Raw genomic sequence first — 20199 nt, 5'->3', positions numbered from 1 at the left:
CACGGAGATCGCTACCCTCCTACGGAAGGGCACGATAGAACCTGTCCTTCCGGCCGAGATGAAGAAGGGGTTTTACAGCCCCTATTTCATCGTACCGAAAAAAGGCGGTGGGTTGCGGCCAATCTTGGACCTGCGAGTACTGAACCGGGCTTTATACAGACTCCCGTTCAAGATGCTGATGCAAAATCGCATTCTGGCGAGCGTCCGGCATCAAAATTGGTTTGCGGCGGTAGACCTGAAGGACATGTACATCCATGTCATGATCCTTCCTCGACACAGACACTTCCTGCGGTTTGCATTCGAGGGTCAGGCATATCAGAACAAGGTCCTCCCTTTCAGCCAGTCCCTGTCTTCTCGCATTTTCACGAAGGTCGCAGAGGCAGCCCTTGCCCTGCTAAGGGAGGTGGGCATTCGCATTCTCAACTCGATGACTGGCTAATCTTAGCTCACTCTCGGAACATGTTGTGCGCACACAAGGACTTGGTGCTCTCACACCTCAGCCGATTAGGGCTTCGGGTCAACTGGGAAAAGAGCAAGCTCCTCCCGGTTCAGAGCATCTCTTTTCTCAGTTTGGAGTTGGACTCAGTATCTTTGACAGCGCGCCTCACGAACAAGCGCGCCCAGTCGGTATTGGCCTGTTTGAAGGCGTTCAAACAGAAAAGAGCAGTTCCACTGACATTTCTTCAGAAGCTCCTGGGGCATATGGCATCCTCAGCGGTGGCTACCCCGCTCGGGTTGATGCATATGAGACCGCTTCAGCACTGGCTTCAGGCTCGAGTCCCGAGCTGGGCGTGGCTCCGCGGGACAAATCGCATGGTCATCACGCCGGTCTGTCTGTCTTTTCAGCCCTTGGACCGACCTCTTGTTTCTACTGGCAGGTGTTCCCCTAGAACTGGTCTCCAGGCGTCTCATGGTCACGACGGATGCCTCCAAAACGGGCTGGGGCACTGTTTGCAATGGGCACGCACCCGCCGGCTTGTGGACGGGCCCGCGACTGCATTGGCACATCAACTGCCTCGAGCTGTTGGCAATTCTGCTCGCCCTGCGGAGGTTTCGGCTGTTGATCCAGGGCAAGCACGTGTTAGTTCAGACAGACAACATGGCAATGGTAGCATATGTCAACCGCCAAGGCGGTCTGCGCTCTCGTTGTATGTCACAACTCGCCCGCCGTCTCCTCCTCTGGAGTCAGCAGCACTTCAAGTCGCTGCGAGCCACTCACATCCCGGGCAAACTCAACACTACAGCGGACACGCTGTCACGACAGGTTACCCTCAGGGGAGAGTGAAGACTCCACTCTCAGGTGGTCCAGCTGATTTGGAGTCGATTCGGACAGGTACAGGTGCATCTGCTCGCCTCCCAAGAATCCTCCCCACTGCCCGCTCTGGTACACCCTGACCGAGGCCCCCCTTGGCATAAATGCGCTGGCACACAGCTGGCCCCCTGGCATGTGGAAATATACATTTCCCCCAGTGAGCCTACTTGCACAGACCCTGTGCAAGGTCAGGGAGGACGAGGAGCAGGTCTTCCTGGTAGCACCCTACTGGCCCCACCTAGAAGTGGTTCTCGGACCTCACGCTCCTCGCGACAGCCCCCCCTGGCGAATTCCCCTGAGGAACGACCTTCTTTCTCAGGGACGGGGCACCATCTGGCACCCGCGACCAGACCTTTGGAATCTCCATGTCTGGCCCCTGGACGGGACGCGGAAGACCTAAGCGGTCTAGCACCTGCAGTGGTTCCCTGTAAGGCTAACCCCATGTGATATATATCTTCCACTAATTCTTTTCCCTGTTGGCAAACGGCATCTTCCTTGGGCAGAGCCCCTCTGCCCCAGTATCCATGTTTGTAGTAACTCCTCCCCCGTCGGGTAGGATCTACCTTGAAGACACTCCACATGGTCGGAAAGACCTTTTTTTCCACTTAAATATCCCCCCTCTCTTTGGGTGAGGTGTGGTCTCCGTGGTGCCTTCCCCTTGGGAGGGACACCCCCCGACAAGACCTGGTGGCCCAGTCGGATAATCCCCCTTCTTTTTTAGGGAGTGGAAAAAGAGAAGGGAAAAAGAGGCCACGACTGGGTTAGGCTGTCTCTATCTTTTGGGTTGTCGACTTGTCCCCAAAGGGCTGTTCAACACTTATAACTATGTTGGGGGAGGTTACGTGTCAACCTTATGTGCTGGCTATGAGGCACACAGTGGTATGCCCACCACACACCACCAGTTCACGTAACACAGTTCAGCCAGTTGTGGCGTTTCGTATAGGGACCCCTAGTGTCACTACATCGACACAACGTTGAGTGAGTGACAGATAGGGAACGTCATGGTTACTGGTGTAACCTCCGTTCCCTGATGGAGGGAAAGAGACGTTGTGTCCCTCCTGCCACAACGCTGAACTACCCGCTGAAATGGCCGGACCTTGTCTCTGCTCCTCAGCATAAAACCTGAATGAGTGGTTGAATACCAGCTCCTTTAATACCCGTATGTCCGGTGGAGTGGCATGCAAATACCACTTGCCAATTTTCATTGGCCTTTTATCAAAGACCAGAGGTGTCTCGGGCTCCCAAGAGTGACCCCTAGTGTCACTACATCGACACAACGTCTTGTTCCCTCCATCAGGGAATAGAGGTTACACAAGTAACCATGACGTAAAATTACACTAACACATGTCCTCTTAAGGCTAATTGCTTTAATATGTCATTATTTACACCCCCCTGTGTCATTTTAAAACCATATGTTGTTATTTTTTGCTGAATCAAAAGGAAGACTTTGAAAAAATCAGCACTTTCAACAGTTCAAAGTGGCACACTATCAAGCTCCTAAAAGGACAAAACAGCACCATAAAAGCAGCCTACAGGACTTGTGTGCTGAATCCATCCGCAATCTGCAAAGTGAATAAACAGTGAAAAATCACACAAAGCCTATTATTTTGCTTCTGAAGACTTAAATATTCTGTGTTTTTATGTTGCTTTTGTTTTAGCTTAACAGCAAAAAAAGTCACTGAAAACTGGCATCAAAATTCCCCTTTTGTGTTCCACTGAAATAAATAAATAAATAACATCACATGGTTTGGCACGACATGAGGGTGATAATTTTCATTTCTGGGTGAATTATTTATTTATTTTTTCTGCTTCTCTGCCCAAAGGGAATATATATATATTCTAAAATACCAAATATTTTGTGACACCTCTGTGAATATTTTCTAACGTAGTGTATCTCCTCCCATGCTGAGGTCATATAAGTCTGCTGAGGAGCTGATCCAGACAGTGTAGAGCAGCTGGAGGGGAGTTCATCTGTCAGAGCAGAGATCAAAGGGGCTGGATTAACTGACTCCAGATCAGTGGGCAGAGCAGTGCAAAAGCTGAGTAAATACTGTTATCCATTATGCATGCAGGTACTGTATAACATAGGCTCAAGCTGCATGACCTGTAAGGAAACCTTGGCCTTTTGTCTGTATAGTACATCACCTGGTCACATCTCGCTGAACTACAATCCACAGACCTGTAACCCTGTGAGGGCCATGGTTGTAATATTACAACAATTAATTTGAGCTATGCTAAAAAAAAACATCTTTAAGTTTTTTTTTTTTTTTTCAGACCACATTTAAATAATCAGTGGGTCATGTTGGTCCACTCAGTCTGTGGACAACATCTCCCAACACATCTGCAGAGCTATTAGAGATAATGTGGCCGACGACTATAAAGGTGACCTGCAAAGTTCCTCTTGATCCTTCACAGCCCACACAACTTAAATACAATAAACTGTCTGATTATATCTACAAACACACACCCACAGTACATGGCCAAAACCTTGTGGACACGTGAACACCACATTTATATGTGCTTGTTGAAAATGTAATTTAAAATCCATGGGCATCATTTGTGAAGCTGCTACTACTACAGCAAGTCATATAGAGTACATAAATTTACACGCACACACGTACGCACAAATGCACGTGCACACACACACACACACACACACACACACACATACAAATAGCCCAAAATGCATTAAAAGTCTGAAAACCTATCAGTTTAAGCTATACACTTTAGCCCCATTCTCACCACCAGCGACTTTGTCACTGAATGTTGCTAGTCAATGTACTGTGAAGTCACTTGTGGGCATTCCTCCTGCTGTCACTTTAACGTTATTGGTGGACTGCACGTCAGGCCATATCTTTAGAAAATCTGATCGCAGATAAGATGTACTGCTGGTAAAACTATGATTTCATTCTAATTGAACAAGGAATCAGTTCTCTTGCCTCTTAAAATGAACATCTCAGGGGAGAATGTTTTATCTAACCTGCAGCACTGCTCATTGCATCATAGTATTAACAAGATGAACAATCAATGTATGAATAAAACTCATGTTTCTGTTCCCCCTTCCTGCCAGGTTGGTAAATCTGGGGCCGAAGGTGTGGAGGTAAGGTCTGGGCCGGTGTGCTGGTGCTGCGGGGAACCAGGACACATTCGGGATCAATGATCAGTGATGGATGTGGGGCCATGGGTCCAGGTTCCTGTCACACCACAAGCCGCCCCTGATCCAGCAGGAACGTACCGCATACCAGTGAGTATCCAAGGGGGTACCTACCAAGCCTTGATGGATTCAGGTTGAAATCAGACTTCGATTCACCAAAGCTTGGTTTAAGGTGAGGCTTTGGGTACAGCACACCGGGTGAAGGTGAGGTGTGTGCATGGGGATATACAAAAATGCACTTTAGTACCTGTTATGGTTCAATTCCAGGGACAAAAACATAGAATAGAAGCGGCAGTTAGAGGCAGCAGTTAGTCCCCACCTCACCCATCTGCTGATTTTGGGTACAAATTGGCCAGCATTTCAGACACTATTAATGGGAATGTGTGCGGATAGGTCCTGCAATATGGTAATTTGATGTGGTTTGTGCAGCGCTGGCTGGGGAGGTGTTGCCTGAGGCGTCAACATCAGTTTCATGTCAGGGAAACCCAGAGGAAAGTGAGGGTTCTGCCCCTCCAGTCATCTGGTAAAACCCCATGGGGGATTTCCCTCTGGAGCAGACAAGAAATGAGTCTCTCAGACACGCCTTTGACCAATGAGAGTAATTGATGGTCAAAAGCTTCAGCCCGGTATTGCACCTTCCTATCCATACTTTACAATTATTAATGATAGGTTGTATCGAGTGACGAAGGATGCTCAAACAAAAGCAGATACAACCCAGTTGTTAATTCCGAAAATCCACCGGGAAATGGTTTTCAGTATCACTATAACCTGATGGTGGGACATTTAGGGCATAATAAGACACTGAATCATCTCATGGACCATTTTATTGGCTGGGCGTTCACAGAGATGTACGCAGGTGGTGTGCTGCATGTCACGAATGTCATTTGGTGAATCCACCAGCCACCCCAAAAGTGCCTTTGCACCCTCTTTCGTTGATTAAGGTCCCCTTCGAAAGAACTGGCATGGACCTCGTCTGGCCATTAGAACAGACGGCATGAGGGCATCGCTTTGTATTAGTCTTGATGGATTATGCAACACGATACCCTGAAGCAGTGCCCCTGCACAACATTTCAGCATGCAGTGTTGTGGAGGCACTCTTTAAAATGTATCTCCCGAGTTGGGATTCCAAAAGAGTTCCTAACTGATCAGCACCTCGTTTATGTCACATATACTACGCAAACTGTATGAACTATTGGGGATTATGTATATCCACACCAGCATTTACCATCCTCAGATGGATGGCCTGGTTGAATGATTTAATCGTACCCTTAAAAACATGGTTCGGAAGTTCGTACACAAAGACACGTGAAATTGGGATAAGTGGCTAGAACCCGTTATTTGTAGTACAAGAGGTCCCACAAGCCTCCACTGGGTTTTCCCCCTTTGAATTACTTTACGGCCACAAGCCTTGGGGCATCCTATATGTTCTGCAAGGAAAACTGTGAGGAGGGACCTTCAGAAAGTAAGAACGAAATTCAATATGTTATGGACCTGAGAGCAAAACTCCACACACTGGGGCAACTAACACAGGAGAATTTGCTCCAGGCCCAGGAATGGCAGTCCCGGCTGTATAACAGGGGCACTCAGCTAAGGGAATTTTCACAGAGAGATAAGGTCCTCGTGTTATTACCCACATCGAGCTCTAAATTGTTAACCAAGTTGCAAGGGCCTTTTGAGGTCACATGGCAAGTTGGGGAAGTCGACTATGAGGTAATTCGGTCAGATAGAGGCAGAGCACGGCAAATTTACCACCTGAATCTCCTAAAACTGTGGAGAAAGGTGGTACCCATGGCTTTGGTGATGATCGTCCCAGAGAGGACGGAGTTAGGTCCGGAGGTGGAATCAAACAACACCCATCAAACCACCCCAGTTCTCTGTGGAGACCACCTCTCACCGTCCCAAGTCAATGAGGTTGCCAGGTTGAAAAAGGAGTTTTCCAACATGTTTTCGCCTCTACCCAGTCGTACGAACCATTGAGACTACTACTAGGGGTGGTGGTACGTTCCTACCCCTATAGGTTACGGAACACAAGAAAAAAGTGGTCTGGGAAGAACTCACGACCATGCTTGATATGGGAGTAATTGAGGAGTCCCACAGTGACTGGGCCAGCCCGGTGGGGTCAGTCCGGTTTTGCATGGACTATAGAAAAGTTAACGCAGTGTCTAAATTTGACATGTCCCCAATGCCTTGCATTGACGAACTACTCGATCGGTTAGGTGCGACTCGCTTTTATTCGACACTGGATTTTTACGATGGGATATTGGCACTCCCATGTCCTGAGAAAAAATGGCTTTTTCCACTCCTTTTGGCTTACACCAATTCGTTACCCTTCCGTTCGGTTTGTTTGGGGCCCCAGTGACTTTTCAGCGACTCATGGACAAAATTCTCCGCCCGCACGCTGCATATGCTGCTGCATACCTGGATGATATTATTATTTATAGCAATGATTGGCAGCGGCATATCAAGCATCTGAGTGCCATTCTGAGATTGCTGAGACAGGCGGGACTCACAGCGAACCCGAGGAAGTGTGCAGTTGGACAGGTGGAAGTACGGTATCTGGATTTCCACTTGGGTCATGGACAACAGCGTCCCCAAATTGATAAGACAGCAACTGTTGTGGCTTGTCTGAGACCCAAGACCAAAAAGGAGGTGAGACTGTTTCTGAGGCTGGCTGGCTATTATCGTAGGTTTGTACCTAAATATTTGGATGTCCCCAGCCCACTGACTGATCTCACTAAAAGGGTGACACCAGACCTGGTCTAGTGGACGGAGCATGATACAGAATGAGTGCCTGGCCATCAAATGGGCGGTCCTCACCCTCCGGTACTACCTGCTTGGGAGGGCCTTCACTCTTTGTTTGGATCATGCACTGCTCCAACGGCTCCACCGCATGAAGGATACCAATGCTTTGAGCACTTCAGCCCTTTAAATTGTCTGTGGCCAATTTTCTCTCTCGAAATGGGGGGAGAAGTTGGTGGTAGGCCGAATGGCTCCCCAGCCTGAGTCGGGCGGTGGGGGTATGTGGAGGCAGGAGTATGATCGAGCGCCGATCTTTTGAGAGTGAGGTTCGGGAAGACTGAGTGGTTAAGGATTTCTACATGTGCTAACACCTGTTTGTATTCCCAGTGAGCTGTGACACGGAGATAAAAGGGGAGGAGATGGCAGCTTGGGGATGAAAGAGAGCTGAGCTTCCAGTGTGTGTGTGTGTGTGTGTTTGTAAACCAAAGAGCATTCTGCTGAAACGCAAACCTTGAGTGTAAAAAAAATACTGAAAAGTATCAAAATAAAGACTGTATTTGGAACGAAACGTCATCTCCCGCTTCCTCATTCCGAGAACAGAAAATAATTTTTTTACACTCTCGAATGATGCTTGTCATTTGTATGAAGTTAAACTTTTCTGAACTTTGTTGTATCACTCGCAACGCCCACATCTTGTCACCAACAGTCTCTGTCGCTCATGTCCCCAGAAGTCACTCTGCTCTCATTGAAAATGTATGAGATCCTGTCGCTTTGTCACTGTGTGTTGTTGGCATTGTGAACGGGGCTTTACAATCACATCACCTAATAACCATTAGTGAAGCCCAGTTTGAGATGGTTTAAAGGTAATGTGTTTTTCTTTGCGTCACAAGTGGCAAGAAATGAAATTACAATCTATTTGTTTCAGTGGTCGGACTGTGTGTGACATAACAACACTGGTTTAATGAACTGTGTGAATTTGGGGCAGGTCTACCAGTTTTTCAAGCAATGGAAGACAGAAGTAATCTTTTTTTCGATTCTGTTTGGTGCCTCTATAATGGTGCAGAAATTAACAAAAACTTTAAAAGAAAGATAATCTCAGAAAATATGTATCCCTGTCAACAACTATTTACTTATTTAATTGGAAAAACTTGATAATTGATAATAAACTGTAATAAATACTGTAGTGGATTTTGTGTTTAATACATTATTCTTTAATATTTCTATAATTGACCATCACATTTTTTTTTCTTTTATCTAAAGTGCCAGAAAATTACTGATAACAGTGAAATATCAGACCACTGGGACTGTTCTTCCATTATTCAATCTTCTTCTCTTTCTATTATTACATTAGAAGTTTATAAACTATTAATATTCAGTTCGATGAATAATGAAATTGGAAGTGAAGCTCCATTATAAGGAAAGATGTACTGCACATCATAACTTATACATACGTGTTTTCCGAGCCGAGTCCTCCACAAACAGAGAAGAGATATCCTCGTCCACACCTGCCTCATTACGGGCGATGCAGGTGTAAGCCCCGGTGTCTTCAAAGTGAACGTTACTGATGTGCACCTCACTTCCATTAGCTAAAAAGGAAAAAAAGAAGGAATGAAAGACTGAAGTGAACTTTTCACCCATCACCTCTACTAAATCACTCTTGACAGAAACAGTGCAACAAAGTCCTTCTAATGGCATAGTGAAATGTTTTATGATAACAGCTAAAACATTATATCATTCTCAAGTTGTCTTGTTAGGTTTAGTGTGCACGACTGACTGTGGAGGAATGTTTGTTGATGAGATCCACCACAGGGAGGATTGTGGGATTCAGATAGGATTTAGACCATGGCAAACATGCCAGTTTTCACAACAGTGCAACCAGCAGCAGCATGAGTCTATAAAAAAGCTTCTTCAGAAAGACAGGAATCTATCTGCTTGTATAGAGCAAAGCAGGTGAGCGGAGTGTAGCGATCAGAATTTCACTGCGTTTAATGAGACTGCACTCAGCTTCGCTCCAGCTGCTCACGAGGAGCTCACTTTCCGCTCCTACCAGAATGCGCTACATTTCTCGTGCGGCCACATTAATATGTGTGTGCTTCTACACTGACAAATATCTGGTGTTGGCGGCTGTATTAGGTCCAAGATTTGAAACAGAGTGGATTATCAGAGATGAGGCAGCGTTTAAACTCGGTGTGATTCGCTAGCTAATGGTGACAAGTGCCGATTACAACAACAGACTACAGTGGGGTGAGAGCACAAAGGCAGTTCAAAACACAGATTAGTTTCCCGGACAATAATTTTATTAGGCAACCGTGGACGACTGTAAAGTTAACCATCGATTCACACTGGATAAGTGATGTCTGTATAAATCACAGAGATGAGTGTCGACTGCACTTACACACTGCTGTCACGTGTAACTGACCCATCAGAAAATTTATGCTATTTAGCTGTGCTGATTAATTATAAAGTAAGGATTAAACATGTTCACATGTATCTGGGATTATTAGAAGAAACTGACTTGAATATCTGGCAAAATACAACAGAACTGTTTACATTAGCAAGCCAGTAATCCTACAGTAGATTCTTGAATTAAAAATATAGACAAGAATTAAAAATATAGACAATCTTTTCTAAATTTCCTAATCTAAAGAAATCATGCGATAGATGAAGGTTTGAAGAGCGTCTTACATTTTCTGGTGTCTTCTCAATGACCAACATCCACTTCAGACACTTTAGAAACAATGAGTTAAAGGGTTCACTGGCTGGAGAGTGGAGATTCACCGGCTTTTTTACCAGCATGTCAATTCTCATGGGATAAGAATAACCGGGGTTATTTTTAATGTGCTTTTGATAGGTAAAAGACGCTATTATCTTTCCCGGTGCAGGAACGCATATCCTGCAAAAAGTCTGGAAAAATTACTGACATGAACAATTAGCACGGGATTAAAATAAATGAGAAGTTAATTAGGCTGTTAAATTACCCCATGTCTCCATATAAAATAACCATGTCCAAATAATGCAGAGAAAATAAGGCTATTTTTTTTTTGTTTTTTGTTTTTTTAGTAGCCTACACCAAGGCATTGTTTGTGCAGTTGTTATTTGCACAATTAAATATTGGGTCATATGCCAATATGACAAGGGATTTTCTTTTGTACCTGATGCAAACCTGATGTTGACAGAGAAATTCGGTCCAATTTCTTTCTCATTTCATGCCGCTCCACTCCAACATCACTCTCACTCATGAGCATGCGTGAGCAAGGAGCGGAGCGATGACTTTTGATGCTCACATGCTCGGGTATAGAGACATGGGTAAAACATTTTAGATCTGAAATTAGCTAGTGTAAAGGCTTTTGTAATATACTGACATATGGAATCTACTTTCAGACATTTTGCAAATTTCCACCAGACTTAAGGCTCAGGTATACACACTGCGAAGTTCCTCTATGTTCTTCGCTCAAAGCTAAAAAGAAGGTTGAAACAGCTGAGGAAAGGTATACTGTTTAGGATACCGCCCAAGGTGCTGGGGCCTGTGTTTAGAAGAGTCAAAATGATATGTACGATGTTGTGGTTATGGGGGCATGGCCGAACGACTTTTGCAGAGAGCAAGGCCAGGAGAGACAGAATGGTAAGGACTGACACCTGTGGGAAATCACCTCTAACAGCTGTTTTGTGTTTGCAGTGAGAATGGAGAGGGATAAAATGGGCAATCCAGACCATCAGAGGAGAGAGAGACACACACACACAAAGCTGACTGTGTGTGACATTGATTGAGCTGAAAAGCCATCAGTTTGGGTGTGTTACCCTGAAAGATTGTTGTAAATAAAGAATTACGTTGGATTGTTTGCCCGGCTTCCGCTTCCTCCTTCATAACAAAGCAAGAGAGCTGTCACAGATGTCCTGACAATGGACTACATATTGTAAAACATTAACCAATGTGAAATTAACATTTGTTATAAATTACTTCTTGCCTCATTCTATGAATGGAATCAACACAAGATCAGTAAAAGCCATTTTAACCACTCATTGATGATTTAAAATAATCATGAGAAATAAAATTTTCCTTGATCTTTTAACAAATCATTGTACTGTAGCCAAGTGGAGAAATTTCAAAACATTAAAACAATTTCAATCATAAAAGTGGGCGTATACTGTCAAGTCTTAAAGGAGAAGCAGCACCAAAGCATTTCTGACAGAGGGTCAGAATTAGGGAGGAATTTTATCATGTTTTAAAAAAGATATGACTGTTTTTTGTGCAAAAAATTTTTCTAATATTAAAAGTGAACCTCAAGGAACATATTAATAATAATATAATAATAATAAAAAAGGCATATCATGACCCTTTAAAGTAATATACTGTATTTGCAGTAGAACATTTGAAACTAGTCATGTTTACATTATGCAATCATTGCACTAATGCTAATGCTATCACGCTCTCACGATCCGTGGCTATTTTCTGCACCAGTTACCCTGTGTTATTGTAATTTATGGACATTCGCAGACTTCTAAAACAAAAAAATAACAGGACAAGATCTTGTAAAACCTCAATGTGAATGATTGTACGGATGTAGGTAAGTTTCCACCATCTCGTTAACTCTGCATTCCAGTATGTTAATGTTGTCTGATCTCTCTCAACTGAGTGAAGAAATTAGTCAAAGTAGGTGGAGCACCGAGTCACACCCACCGATGGTGTGGACCTATGGCAGTAAAAAGGTGTTTAACATTTTAAAGTAAAATGTTCCATGGAACGTTAACTCAAACAATGCCATGAGTTTGGTGATGAGACTACCTGTTTTTTGACCAATGGCAGACAGAGAGAGTGTCTGAAACTTGTATGAAAATGGTTATAATTTTTACATTTCAGTTTGGTGCTTTTAGTAGCGTAAAAATGACAAACTTCACCTAAAAGCCTTAATAAATGCCTTAATACATTGAAGAGCACTGGAAAGTCTTAATTTAAGCTATCATAAAATATTAGCTATCTACTGAATCAGTCTTCCTGCACTCTTCAATACACATTAAAATGCAGGAAGTTGGGAAACTGACTTTTGAGGAATTAGGGAGGTGAGTAGTTTAACGATATCGGTTAGTGTTTCATGACATATTGTAACACTGTTACACTGTGGTATTTTGGTTTACCCTGAAGTGTGAGTTGTTTGGAGAGTTTTGTGGTGATGTCCATTCCATTCTTCAGCCATGAGAGCTGTGGGTCAGGAATGCCTTCAGCATAACACCGCAGACTGGCTGTGACTCCTGGCTCACGCGCCTGACTTTCTGGGTAAACCCGGATAACTGGAGGCACTATGAGAGAACAGTGTAAATAAAACGAGAGTAAGCAGAATACATTTTTAGAATGACAAAATACAATGTGTGTTTCTTTTTTTAAATGTCCTTATTTCTTTTGCCTTGCATTAGTACAGTATTGATGATCAATGTAACATCCGAGGTTGTTACCCCTCCTACCAACCACCAGAGGGAGCCCTCTCCCAAACTCTGTACCGTTTCTTCTTTGGTGACTTCCTGTTTTGAACTATATAAATACTATGCTGTTCCGTTGTTCATTGCGAAGTATTGCCAGTTTACCCTGCCTTACCAAGCGTTTTTCCATTGCCATTGCTGATTGTTCTCTTGTTATGACCATTGCCCGTTTTCCTGGATTTACTGCCTTTTGGATACCCCTTTGTTTTGTTTGCCTTTTTGGACTGTCTTTTTGGTTTATACCGCCTGCTTAACCACTACCTCTATTTGCCTGCCGATTTGGATTGTTTGCTTGTGTACTTTAATAACCTTCCTGCACATGGATCCTAACACCGTCTCCATGGCCAGTTCGTTACAGAATACTTCGCCTAACATGGATCCAATGGAAGTTTCACAGCTCCAGGCTGCATTCGTGCACCAGTGCGAGGTATTAAGGGGTTACCAAGACCAGCTGAACAACCTACGAGCTGACAATTAATGTTTAACACAATACATTCACTTACTGCCAGCTCCCCGTGCTAAACCGGTAAGCTTTGCTCTACCTGATAAGTTTGATGGTTCTGCTGAAAAATGCTGGGTTTTTTTTACGACAATGCAAAGTATATCTCTCAATTCAACCTGAATCATTGATAAAGATGCCAGAAAATGTGCTTTTATGATGTCACTGCTTACCGGCAAAGCTCTCGATTGGGCCGCCGCTGTTTGGGATAAAGATCCTAAAATCCAGGTTTCATTTGATTACTTCGTTCAACAAAGCCACGAAGTCTTCAAATATCCAGCAGGTGGCCAAGATATCTCTGTTCAGCTGCGTCATCTACGCCAGGGTCATCGATCAGCAGCGGATTATGCAGTTCTGTTCAGGACACTAGCGGCTCAGAGTGGATGGAATGATGTCGCTCTGAAGTCTGTTTTCCATGAGGGGCTTAACCTAAAACTCAGGATGGAGCTGACCTGTAAGGGTGAAGGTACTACTCTTTCTGAATATATAACCATGGCCATCAAGATGGATAAACTGCTTCAAAATGCTTCACGGCCTCAGTTTCACTTCGCCTCAAATTCTACAGTCTCAGTACAGGCCCAGGCATCCACTGTATCACCCGAACCCATGTAAGTTTCCATGGAGGAACGCCGATGTCGACACAACGAAAACCTTTGCTTTTATTGTGGCTCACCAGGTCATCTCAATGCTGCATGTCCATACAAGAAATCAAGTTCTCCTGAGTCAAGGTAAAATGTGAGTACAATAAACACTGTATCACACGTTTCACATAATTTTCTATTACCTGTAGAGGTCTCCATTGGTGATCATGTAAAATATATTACAGCTTTAGTGGATTCTGGTGCTGCTGTAAATCTCATTAATCAGGAGATTGTACAAGAATTCAACATACCCAACATTCAATGCTCCCCAACGATTAACATCACCACTGTTGACAACACTCCTATTGGTACTGGCATAACTCAACAGACTGTTCCGATAACCATCAAGGTTGGACTTTTTCATGTAGAAAAAAATCTCACCATATGTCATTAACTCACCCAACCATGCTCTTATCCTGGGTCATCCCTGGCTGGCCATCCATGACCCATCGATATCTTGGAACCAAGGTGAGCTCACGCAATGGTCATAGTCACAAACATTGTCTCCATGTTTCTGTTTCCATGCCTTATCACCAGTATTGAGAGCCCCGAATCACAGAAGGAGCCCACGATCTCCAAGGAGTATAGTAGAGTACAGTGAAATGTTTAGCACAATCAAAGCTACACAACTTCCTCAACGTCCATGGGACTGCGCCATTGAACTTCTGTCCAATACAGCCCCACCGAGAAGCAAGGCATATGCATTGTCACAACTGGAGACCCTTGCCATGGAGAATTACATTGAGGAAGCCCTTGCTGCCGGTTATATCCGTCCCTCTACCTCCCCAGCTACTGCAGGGTTCTTTTTCGTAGAGAAGGATGGAGGTCTACATCCTTGTATCGACTATCGAGGCCTGAACTCTGTCACCATAATGTACCTTTACCCATTATTGCTTATCCCCTCAGCCCTTGAACAACTCCGTGAGGCAAAGATCTATACCAAACTTGATCTGAGAAGTGCTTATAACCTTCCTCAGGATCCGAGAAGGGGATGAGTGGAAAACTGCTTTCATCACCACCAGGGGGAACTATGAATATTTGGTCATGCCATATGGACTTGCTAACGTGCCCTCGGTTTTCCAGTCTTTTATCAACGAGATATTCAGAGACTTACTGAATCATTGTGTGGTGGCATACATTAACAACATCCTCATCTACTCACAAGATATGGAACAACATCCAGCAGATCAAGACAGTTCTATCACGTCTCCAGGAACACCAACTATTTGCCAAGGCAGAAAAATGTGAGTTCCATACCACTTTCCTAGGCTACAATATCAGCCACCAAGGTGTAGAAATGGATGTCTCTAAGATAACAGCAGTCACCGAATGGCCTCGATCTTCAAAAATCAAGGAACTACAGTGGTTTCTGGGCTTCGCCAACTTCTATCGCCATTTCATCAGGAATTACAGCATCACTGCAGCCCCACTCATGTCGTTACTCAAGGGAAAGCCCAACAAATTGCCTTGGAACGATGCCAAATACCAGGCCTTCATCTCCCTCAAGTCAAGCTTCATGACCGCTCTGATACTGAAACATCCTGACCCCAATCTTCCCTTCGTCGTTGAGGTAGATGCTTCAGATTGCGGGATTGGAGCGGTGCTGTCACAACGTCACGGAACACCAGGCAAGCTTTACACTTGTGCCTTTTTCTCCAGAAAATTTAACTCTGCAGAATGTAACTATGATGTGGGAAATAAGGAATTACTTTTCATGAAAGCAGCCCTCAAGGAATGGCGTCACTGGTTAGAGGGGGCAGTCCACCCTTTCCAGGTTATCACCAATCACAAAAATCTTGAATATATCAAGGCAGCCCAGAGTTTGAACCCATGTCATTGTTTTTCACCAGATTCAATTTTACAGTCACTTACCGCCCTGGCAGGAAGAACAGCAAGGCAGATGCACTTTCATGCAGACATGATCCACCCTACCTCCAACCTCACCCTGGGTCCATTCTGCCACCATCTGTCATCATATCACTGATTAGTTGGGACATCATGGAGGAGATACAACAAGCACAACAGCATGAACCATCACCTCCTAACTGCCCCCCGACCAAGCACTACGTACCCCAAGCTCTACGTCAGAGGACTATCCAATGGGTCCACACTTCCTTGAGCACTGGACATCCTGGCATCCAAAGAACTGTTACCCTGGTGTGTAATTCCTTCTGGTGGCCAACTTTGATTCATGATGTAACTAACTATGTAAAGTCTTGTCTGGTGTGTGCCCAATCCAAGACCCCAGAGAACTGCCCACGGGGTTGCTTCAACCACTGCCAATACCACAAAGACCATGGTCCCACTTGTCCATCGACTTCGTCACAGACCTGCCAAATTTCCATGGTAACACTACCATTCTGGTAATAATAGATCAATTTTCTAAATCATGTAGACTTGTCCCTCTCAAGGGTTTACCCACTGCCATGGAAACCGCTAATGCTTTGTTTCACCAAGTCTTTAGGGTCTATGGAATATCAGAGGACATTGTGTCTGATAGAGGTCCACAGTTCACGTCCTGAGTTTGACAGGCTTTCTGCAAACAACTGGATATCAATGTGAGTCTCACCTCTGGTTACCACCCTCAGGCCAATGGACAGGTGGAACGTCTAAACCAAGAGATAGGCAGATATCTTCAGAGTTATTGTAGCCATGAACAGGAGAAATGGAGCTATTTCCTGCCCTGGGCCGAATATGCACAGAATTCCCTCACTCATACCTCTATGGGTCTAACCCCCTTCCAATGCGTGCTGGGCTACCAACCTCCAATGTTTCCTTGGTCAGGACAACCTTCTACGGTGCCAGCAGTGGACGATTGGATAAAGCTAAGCAAGAGGGTGTGGGACTGCGCACATGTCCGGCTACAGTGAGCGATCAGAGCACAATGCTTCCAGACTGACCGACGGAGGCGCCCCCATCCCAACTATCAGCCAAGACAGAGGGTCTGGTTGTCCACAAAGGATCTCAAGTTGCGGCTACCCTGCAGTAAGCTCAGTCCAAGGTATGTGGGTCCTTTCAGAATTATCCGTCAAATAAACCCAGTTACCTACCGTTTAGAGCTTCCTGCTAATTACCACATCTCTCCTTCCTTCCATGTGTCTTTGCTGAAACCCATCCACCCGGTGTCTGGCTCTGGAACCACGGATTCTGAGCCTCCACCAGGGGGTTTCTGTAACATCTGAGGTTGTTACCCCTTCTACCAACCACCAGAGGGAGCCCTCTCCCGAATACTAACTCTGTTCCATTTCTTCTTTGGTGACTTCCTGTTTTGAACTATAAAAATACCATGCTGTTCCATTGTTCATTACGAAGTATTGCCAGTTTACCCTGCCTTACCAAGTGTTTTTCCATTGCCATTGCTGATTGTTCTCTTGTTATGACCATTGCCCGTTTTCCTGGATTTACTGCCTTTGGATACCCCTTTGTTTTGTTTGCCTTGTTGGACTGTCTTTTTGGTTTATTGGATTATACCACCTGCTTAACAACTACTTCTATTTGCCTGCCGATTTGGATTGTTTACTTGTGTACTTTAATAACCTTCCTGTACGTGGATCCTAACACGGTCTCCATGGCCAGTTCGTTACAATCAAACAATAGCCTATATTTGCCCCAAGTAAGGTTTGTTAGCATGAAAACAGCACAAACTGCACATTATTAAATGAGATGGAGAGGACTGCTGCTGAGCTGTTATCATAAATTGTATTTGTAAATCAAGGATCATTAATTTCATGAGATATCTCTTAGGAAGAGAGAAATAAACATCAGGAACAATAAATAAATCATATTTATTTTCTATTTCTAATCAGCTCACTTCATTTAGAATGCTCTGCTAAAAAATGGAGGCTATTATTGAACAGTGGTGCCAAGGGCACCATTTTGTGGCACACATGGGGGCAGATTTAATGAAATGCTTTGCTTCAAAGCACAGGAACTAGAATTTGAGGCTTCTGGCCTTTGGGACTCTATTTACTATGGAGTTCAACTCACAATTTGAAACCAGAAATCATTTCATGTAAAATCGCAAGCTCAGGCCCTTTTGATGTTCCAAGATCAGCTCATTGTTAATGAGAGAATTATGATAAACAATAAAACCATGTAAAAACAAAGCCATGCATAAAGGAAATTTAAGAAAGCATATCAGCATTTCTTCATTTTTAGCACTGTACACAATTTGGAGAGCTCAAGAAAGGGCGAGTAAAACCACTCACATCTGATTTTCAATGCACAAAATGTATAAAGAAATGACTTATTTTAAGATTTTATCTAAAGCAGAATACAGTGGATTCAAGGTACACATTCATCAACATACATGTTTCCTTAGGAACTGAACCCATGACTTTGCCGTGATCTAAAGGTTGAGCTACAGGAACTCAAACCAAAGGAAAGGAATGGAAATCAACCTATAAACAAAAATTGCAACTGATCTTGACAGCAGGGCTGGATATCAATACAATTCTGATTTTGATTCGATTCGATTCCAAATAATTTGTGTATCTTTCAGTTATGGGGGGGGGGGTGGTGTTCGGCCCCATTAGACCCCATTTTGCAGCCAGCCCACTGGGTTCTCCCTATGGCCAGTCTGCCCCTGAAGACAGCACATTCATAGGAAGTTGGTAAACAGACTGTATGAATTAGAAGAATAGAAATGTATGTTCTTTTGTGCATTAACTGCATCCTTGATGATTGTTGGACATATTTCTATGACAGTGACACACTCCTTTATATGCTTGGAAAATGTGTTTCTCGTCAGAATTTAGATGTACGGTCCGTTAAATTATAGAGAATATAAGTATTATTAATAATTTTATCTACTGACACACAAACCATGGCTAGTATTAACAGTGGTTGTATCGTCACGCACTTCACTTCTACCAGTTGATTTTGATTTAGAAAAAGTTAATTTGTTTAATGAAACACAAAAAAAATGTAACCAAATATATTACTGAATTCAAATGACACTTCAAACTAAATGAAAATATAATCAAAATAACGAAGTGTTAAAAAAATCCTATCAAATACAAACATTTTACCCTCTCCAACTTCTTCCACTGGCCCCTTTTGCAGTGACTTAAAAATCACTCGATGACAACAGGTGGAAACATACCAATATAAATTAGACTATAAATAAAACTGTAAATATAATCATATTAATAATAACTGAAAAATAAATCATGAACTATAGATAGTTTAAAACATATCTCATACATTTTTGTTGCATAAAATGGCTACAACAGTGATTGACAGGGACCTAATTTGATGTTCCACCATATTTTAAGAGTTTGGACATGAACTTTCTTACCATCTGCTGGTGTAATCTCCAAACTGCAAAAGCCGGAACTGAGTTTAAACATTGCGCTGAGATAAGACGTGGTTTTGAAACGTCTTAGTGCAATGAACTATTTCTCAGGAAAATAGAAATTGCACTTTGCGCCATTTCATTAACATACAATACACCCAGAGTTTGCGTGCATACACCCACAGATTGCGCAAACACTCCCACCCATGCCCACTTGTGCTTTGCGCTGACACGAAAATTGTATTTAGAATTAGTGGTCTCACAAAAATTGGATAAGATGTTATGCACAGACGTAGTGTGTAGTGCTGTGCTTTGCGCACTCACGAACCTATAGAGAGCTTACGTATGAAAGCAATTTTACTATTCTCCGGTGGCGCCTGCAGCTCTACGGCCATATGCATTGTGCGTACCATGAGCGCTCTGATTGACCTGAAAATATCAATCACGAAAAACAATATAGTTTTTTACAATATTTACAAACACAGACAACAAATATCGCTGGATACACTGAAAACCTACCTACAATCAACTGAAACAAAAAGCTGTCTTTTGAGAATTAACTTTGAGAAACTTCAGGTAGTGCTGTGTCATGTGAACAACGGGCTGTTCAAACCAAACGTCTTTTTGCATCCGCTCGCACTGTTTTTCAGTCATTTTCCATGTAAACATTCACTAGAAGGATGTCTTTTGACAACTGCGCCACGTTTTACTGTGTTTTTAGCATCTCTTACGGGAGGGCCGTGTCAAGTTAAAAAGAACTTGTGCAACTGATAAAAATGCATATAATATATAATATATATAATGTATAATCTCTAAATATATGTAATCTTGAAAAAGAAATGCCCCGGACCCCCCTAGATATTGGGTTGTAATAGGCGGATTTCTGTGCGTACTCTCAGATGAAATCCTGCAGGCGCCCATGCTATATTCTCAATACCAAATTAGACACCGTAACAAAATACTATAATTTAAGTAAAATGTTATTTAAAGTTCTTAATAATTATTCAAGACATGTAAAAGTCAGTAATAAAGTAAGAACAAAGAAACAAATTACAAGCAACAAATCAAATTAAAACAACAGAATAA

The 20199-nt window shown here is 43.4% G+C and overlaps 1 protein-coding gene across 4 annotated transcripts in view; it reads right to left on the bottom strand.

Annotated features, from left to right (window-relative positions):
• The window catches only part of LOC127418326 (follistatin-related protein 5-like), a 314771-nt gene that overhangs the window by 69259 nt on the left and 225313 nt on the right, over positions 1–20199 (bottom strand). For all 4 annotated transcript variants that reach the window (XM_051658892.1, XM_051658895.1, XM_051658893.1 and 1 more), the window contains 2 exons: positions 12339–12500; positions 8657–8791 (listed from right to left, as the gene is read on the bottom strand). In XM_051658892.1, coding sequence (XP_051514852.1) covers positions 8657–8791; positions 12339–12500 — 297 coding nt within the window. The remainder of the gene's footprint in view (positions 1–8656; positions 8792–12338; positions 12501–20199) is intronic.

The sequence above is a fragment of the Myxocyprinus asiaticus genome, chromosome 27 (assembly GCF_019703515.2).
Source record: "Myxocyprinus asiaticus isolate MX2 ecotype Aquarium Trade chromosome 27, UBuf_Myxa_2, whole genome shotgun sequence".
Classification (NCBI taxonomy): Eukaryota; Metazoa; Chordata; class Actinopteri; order Cypriniformes; family Catostomidae; genus Myxocyprinus; species Myxocyprinus asiaticus.
The sequence above is the reverse complement of the archived record's forward strand: the minus strand, read 5'-3'. Positions and strand labels throughout refer to the sequence as shown.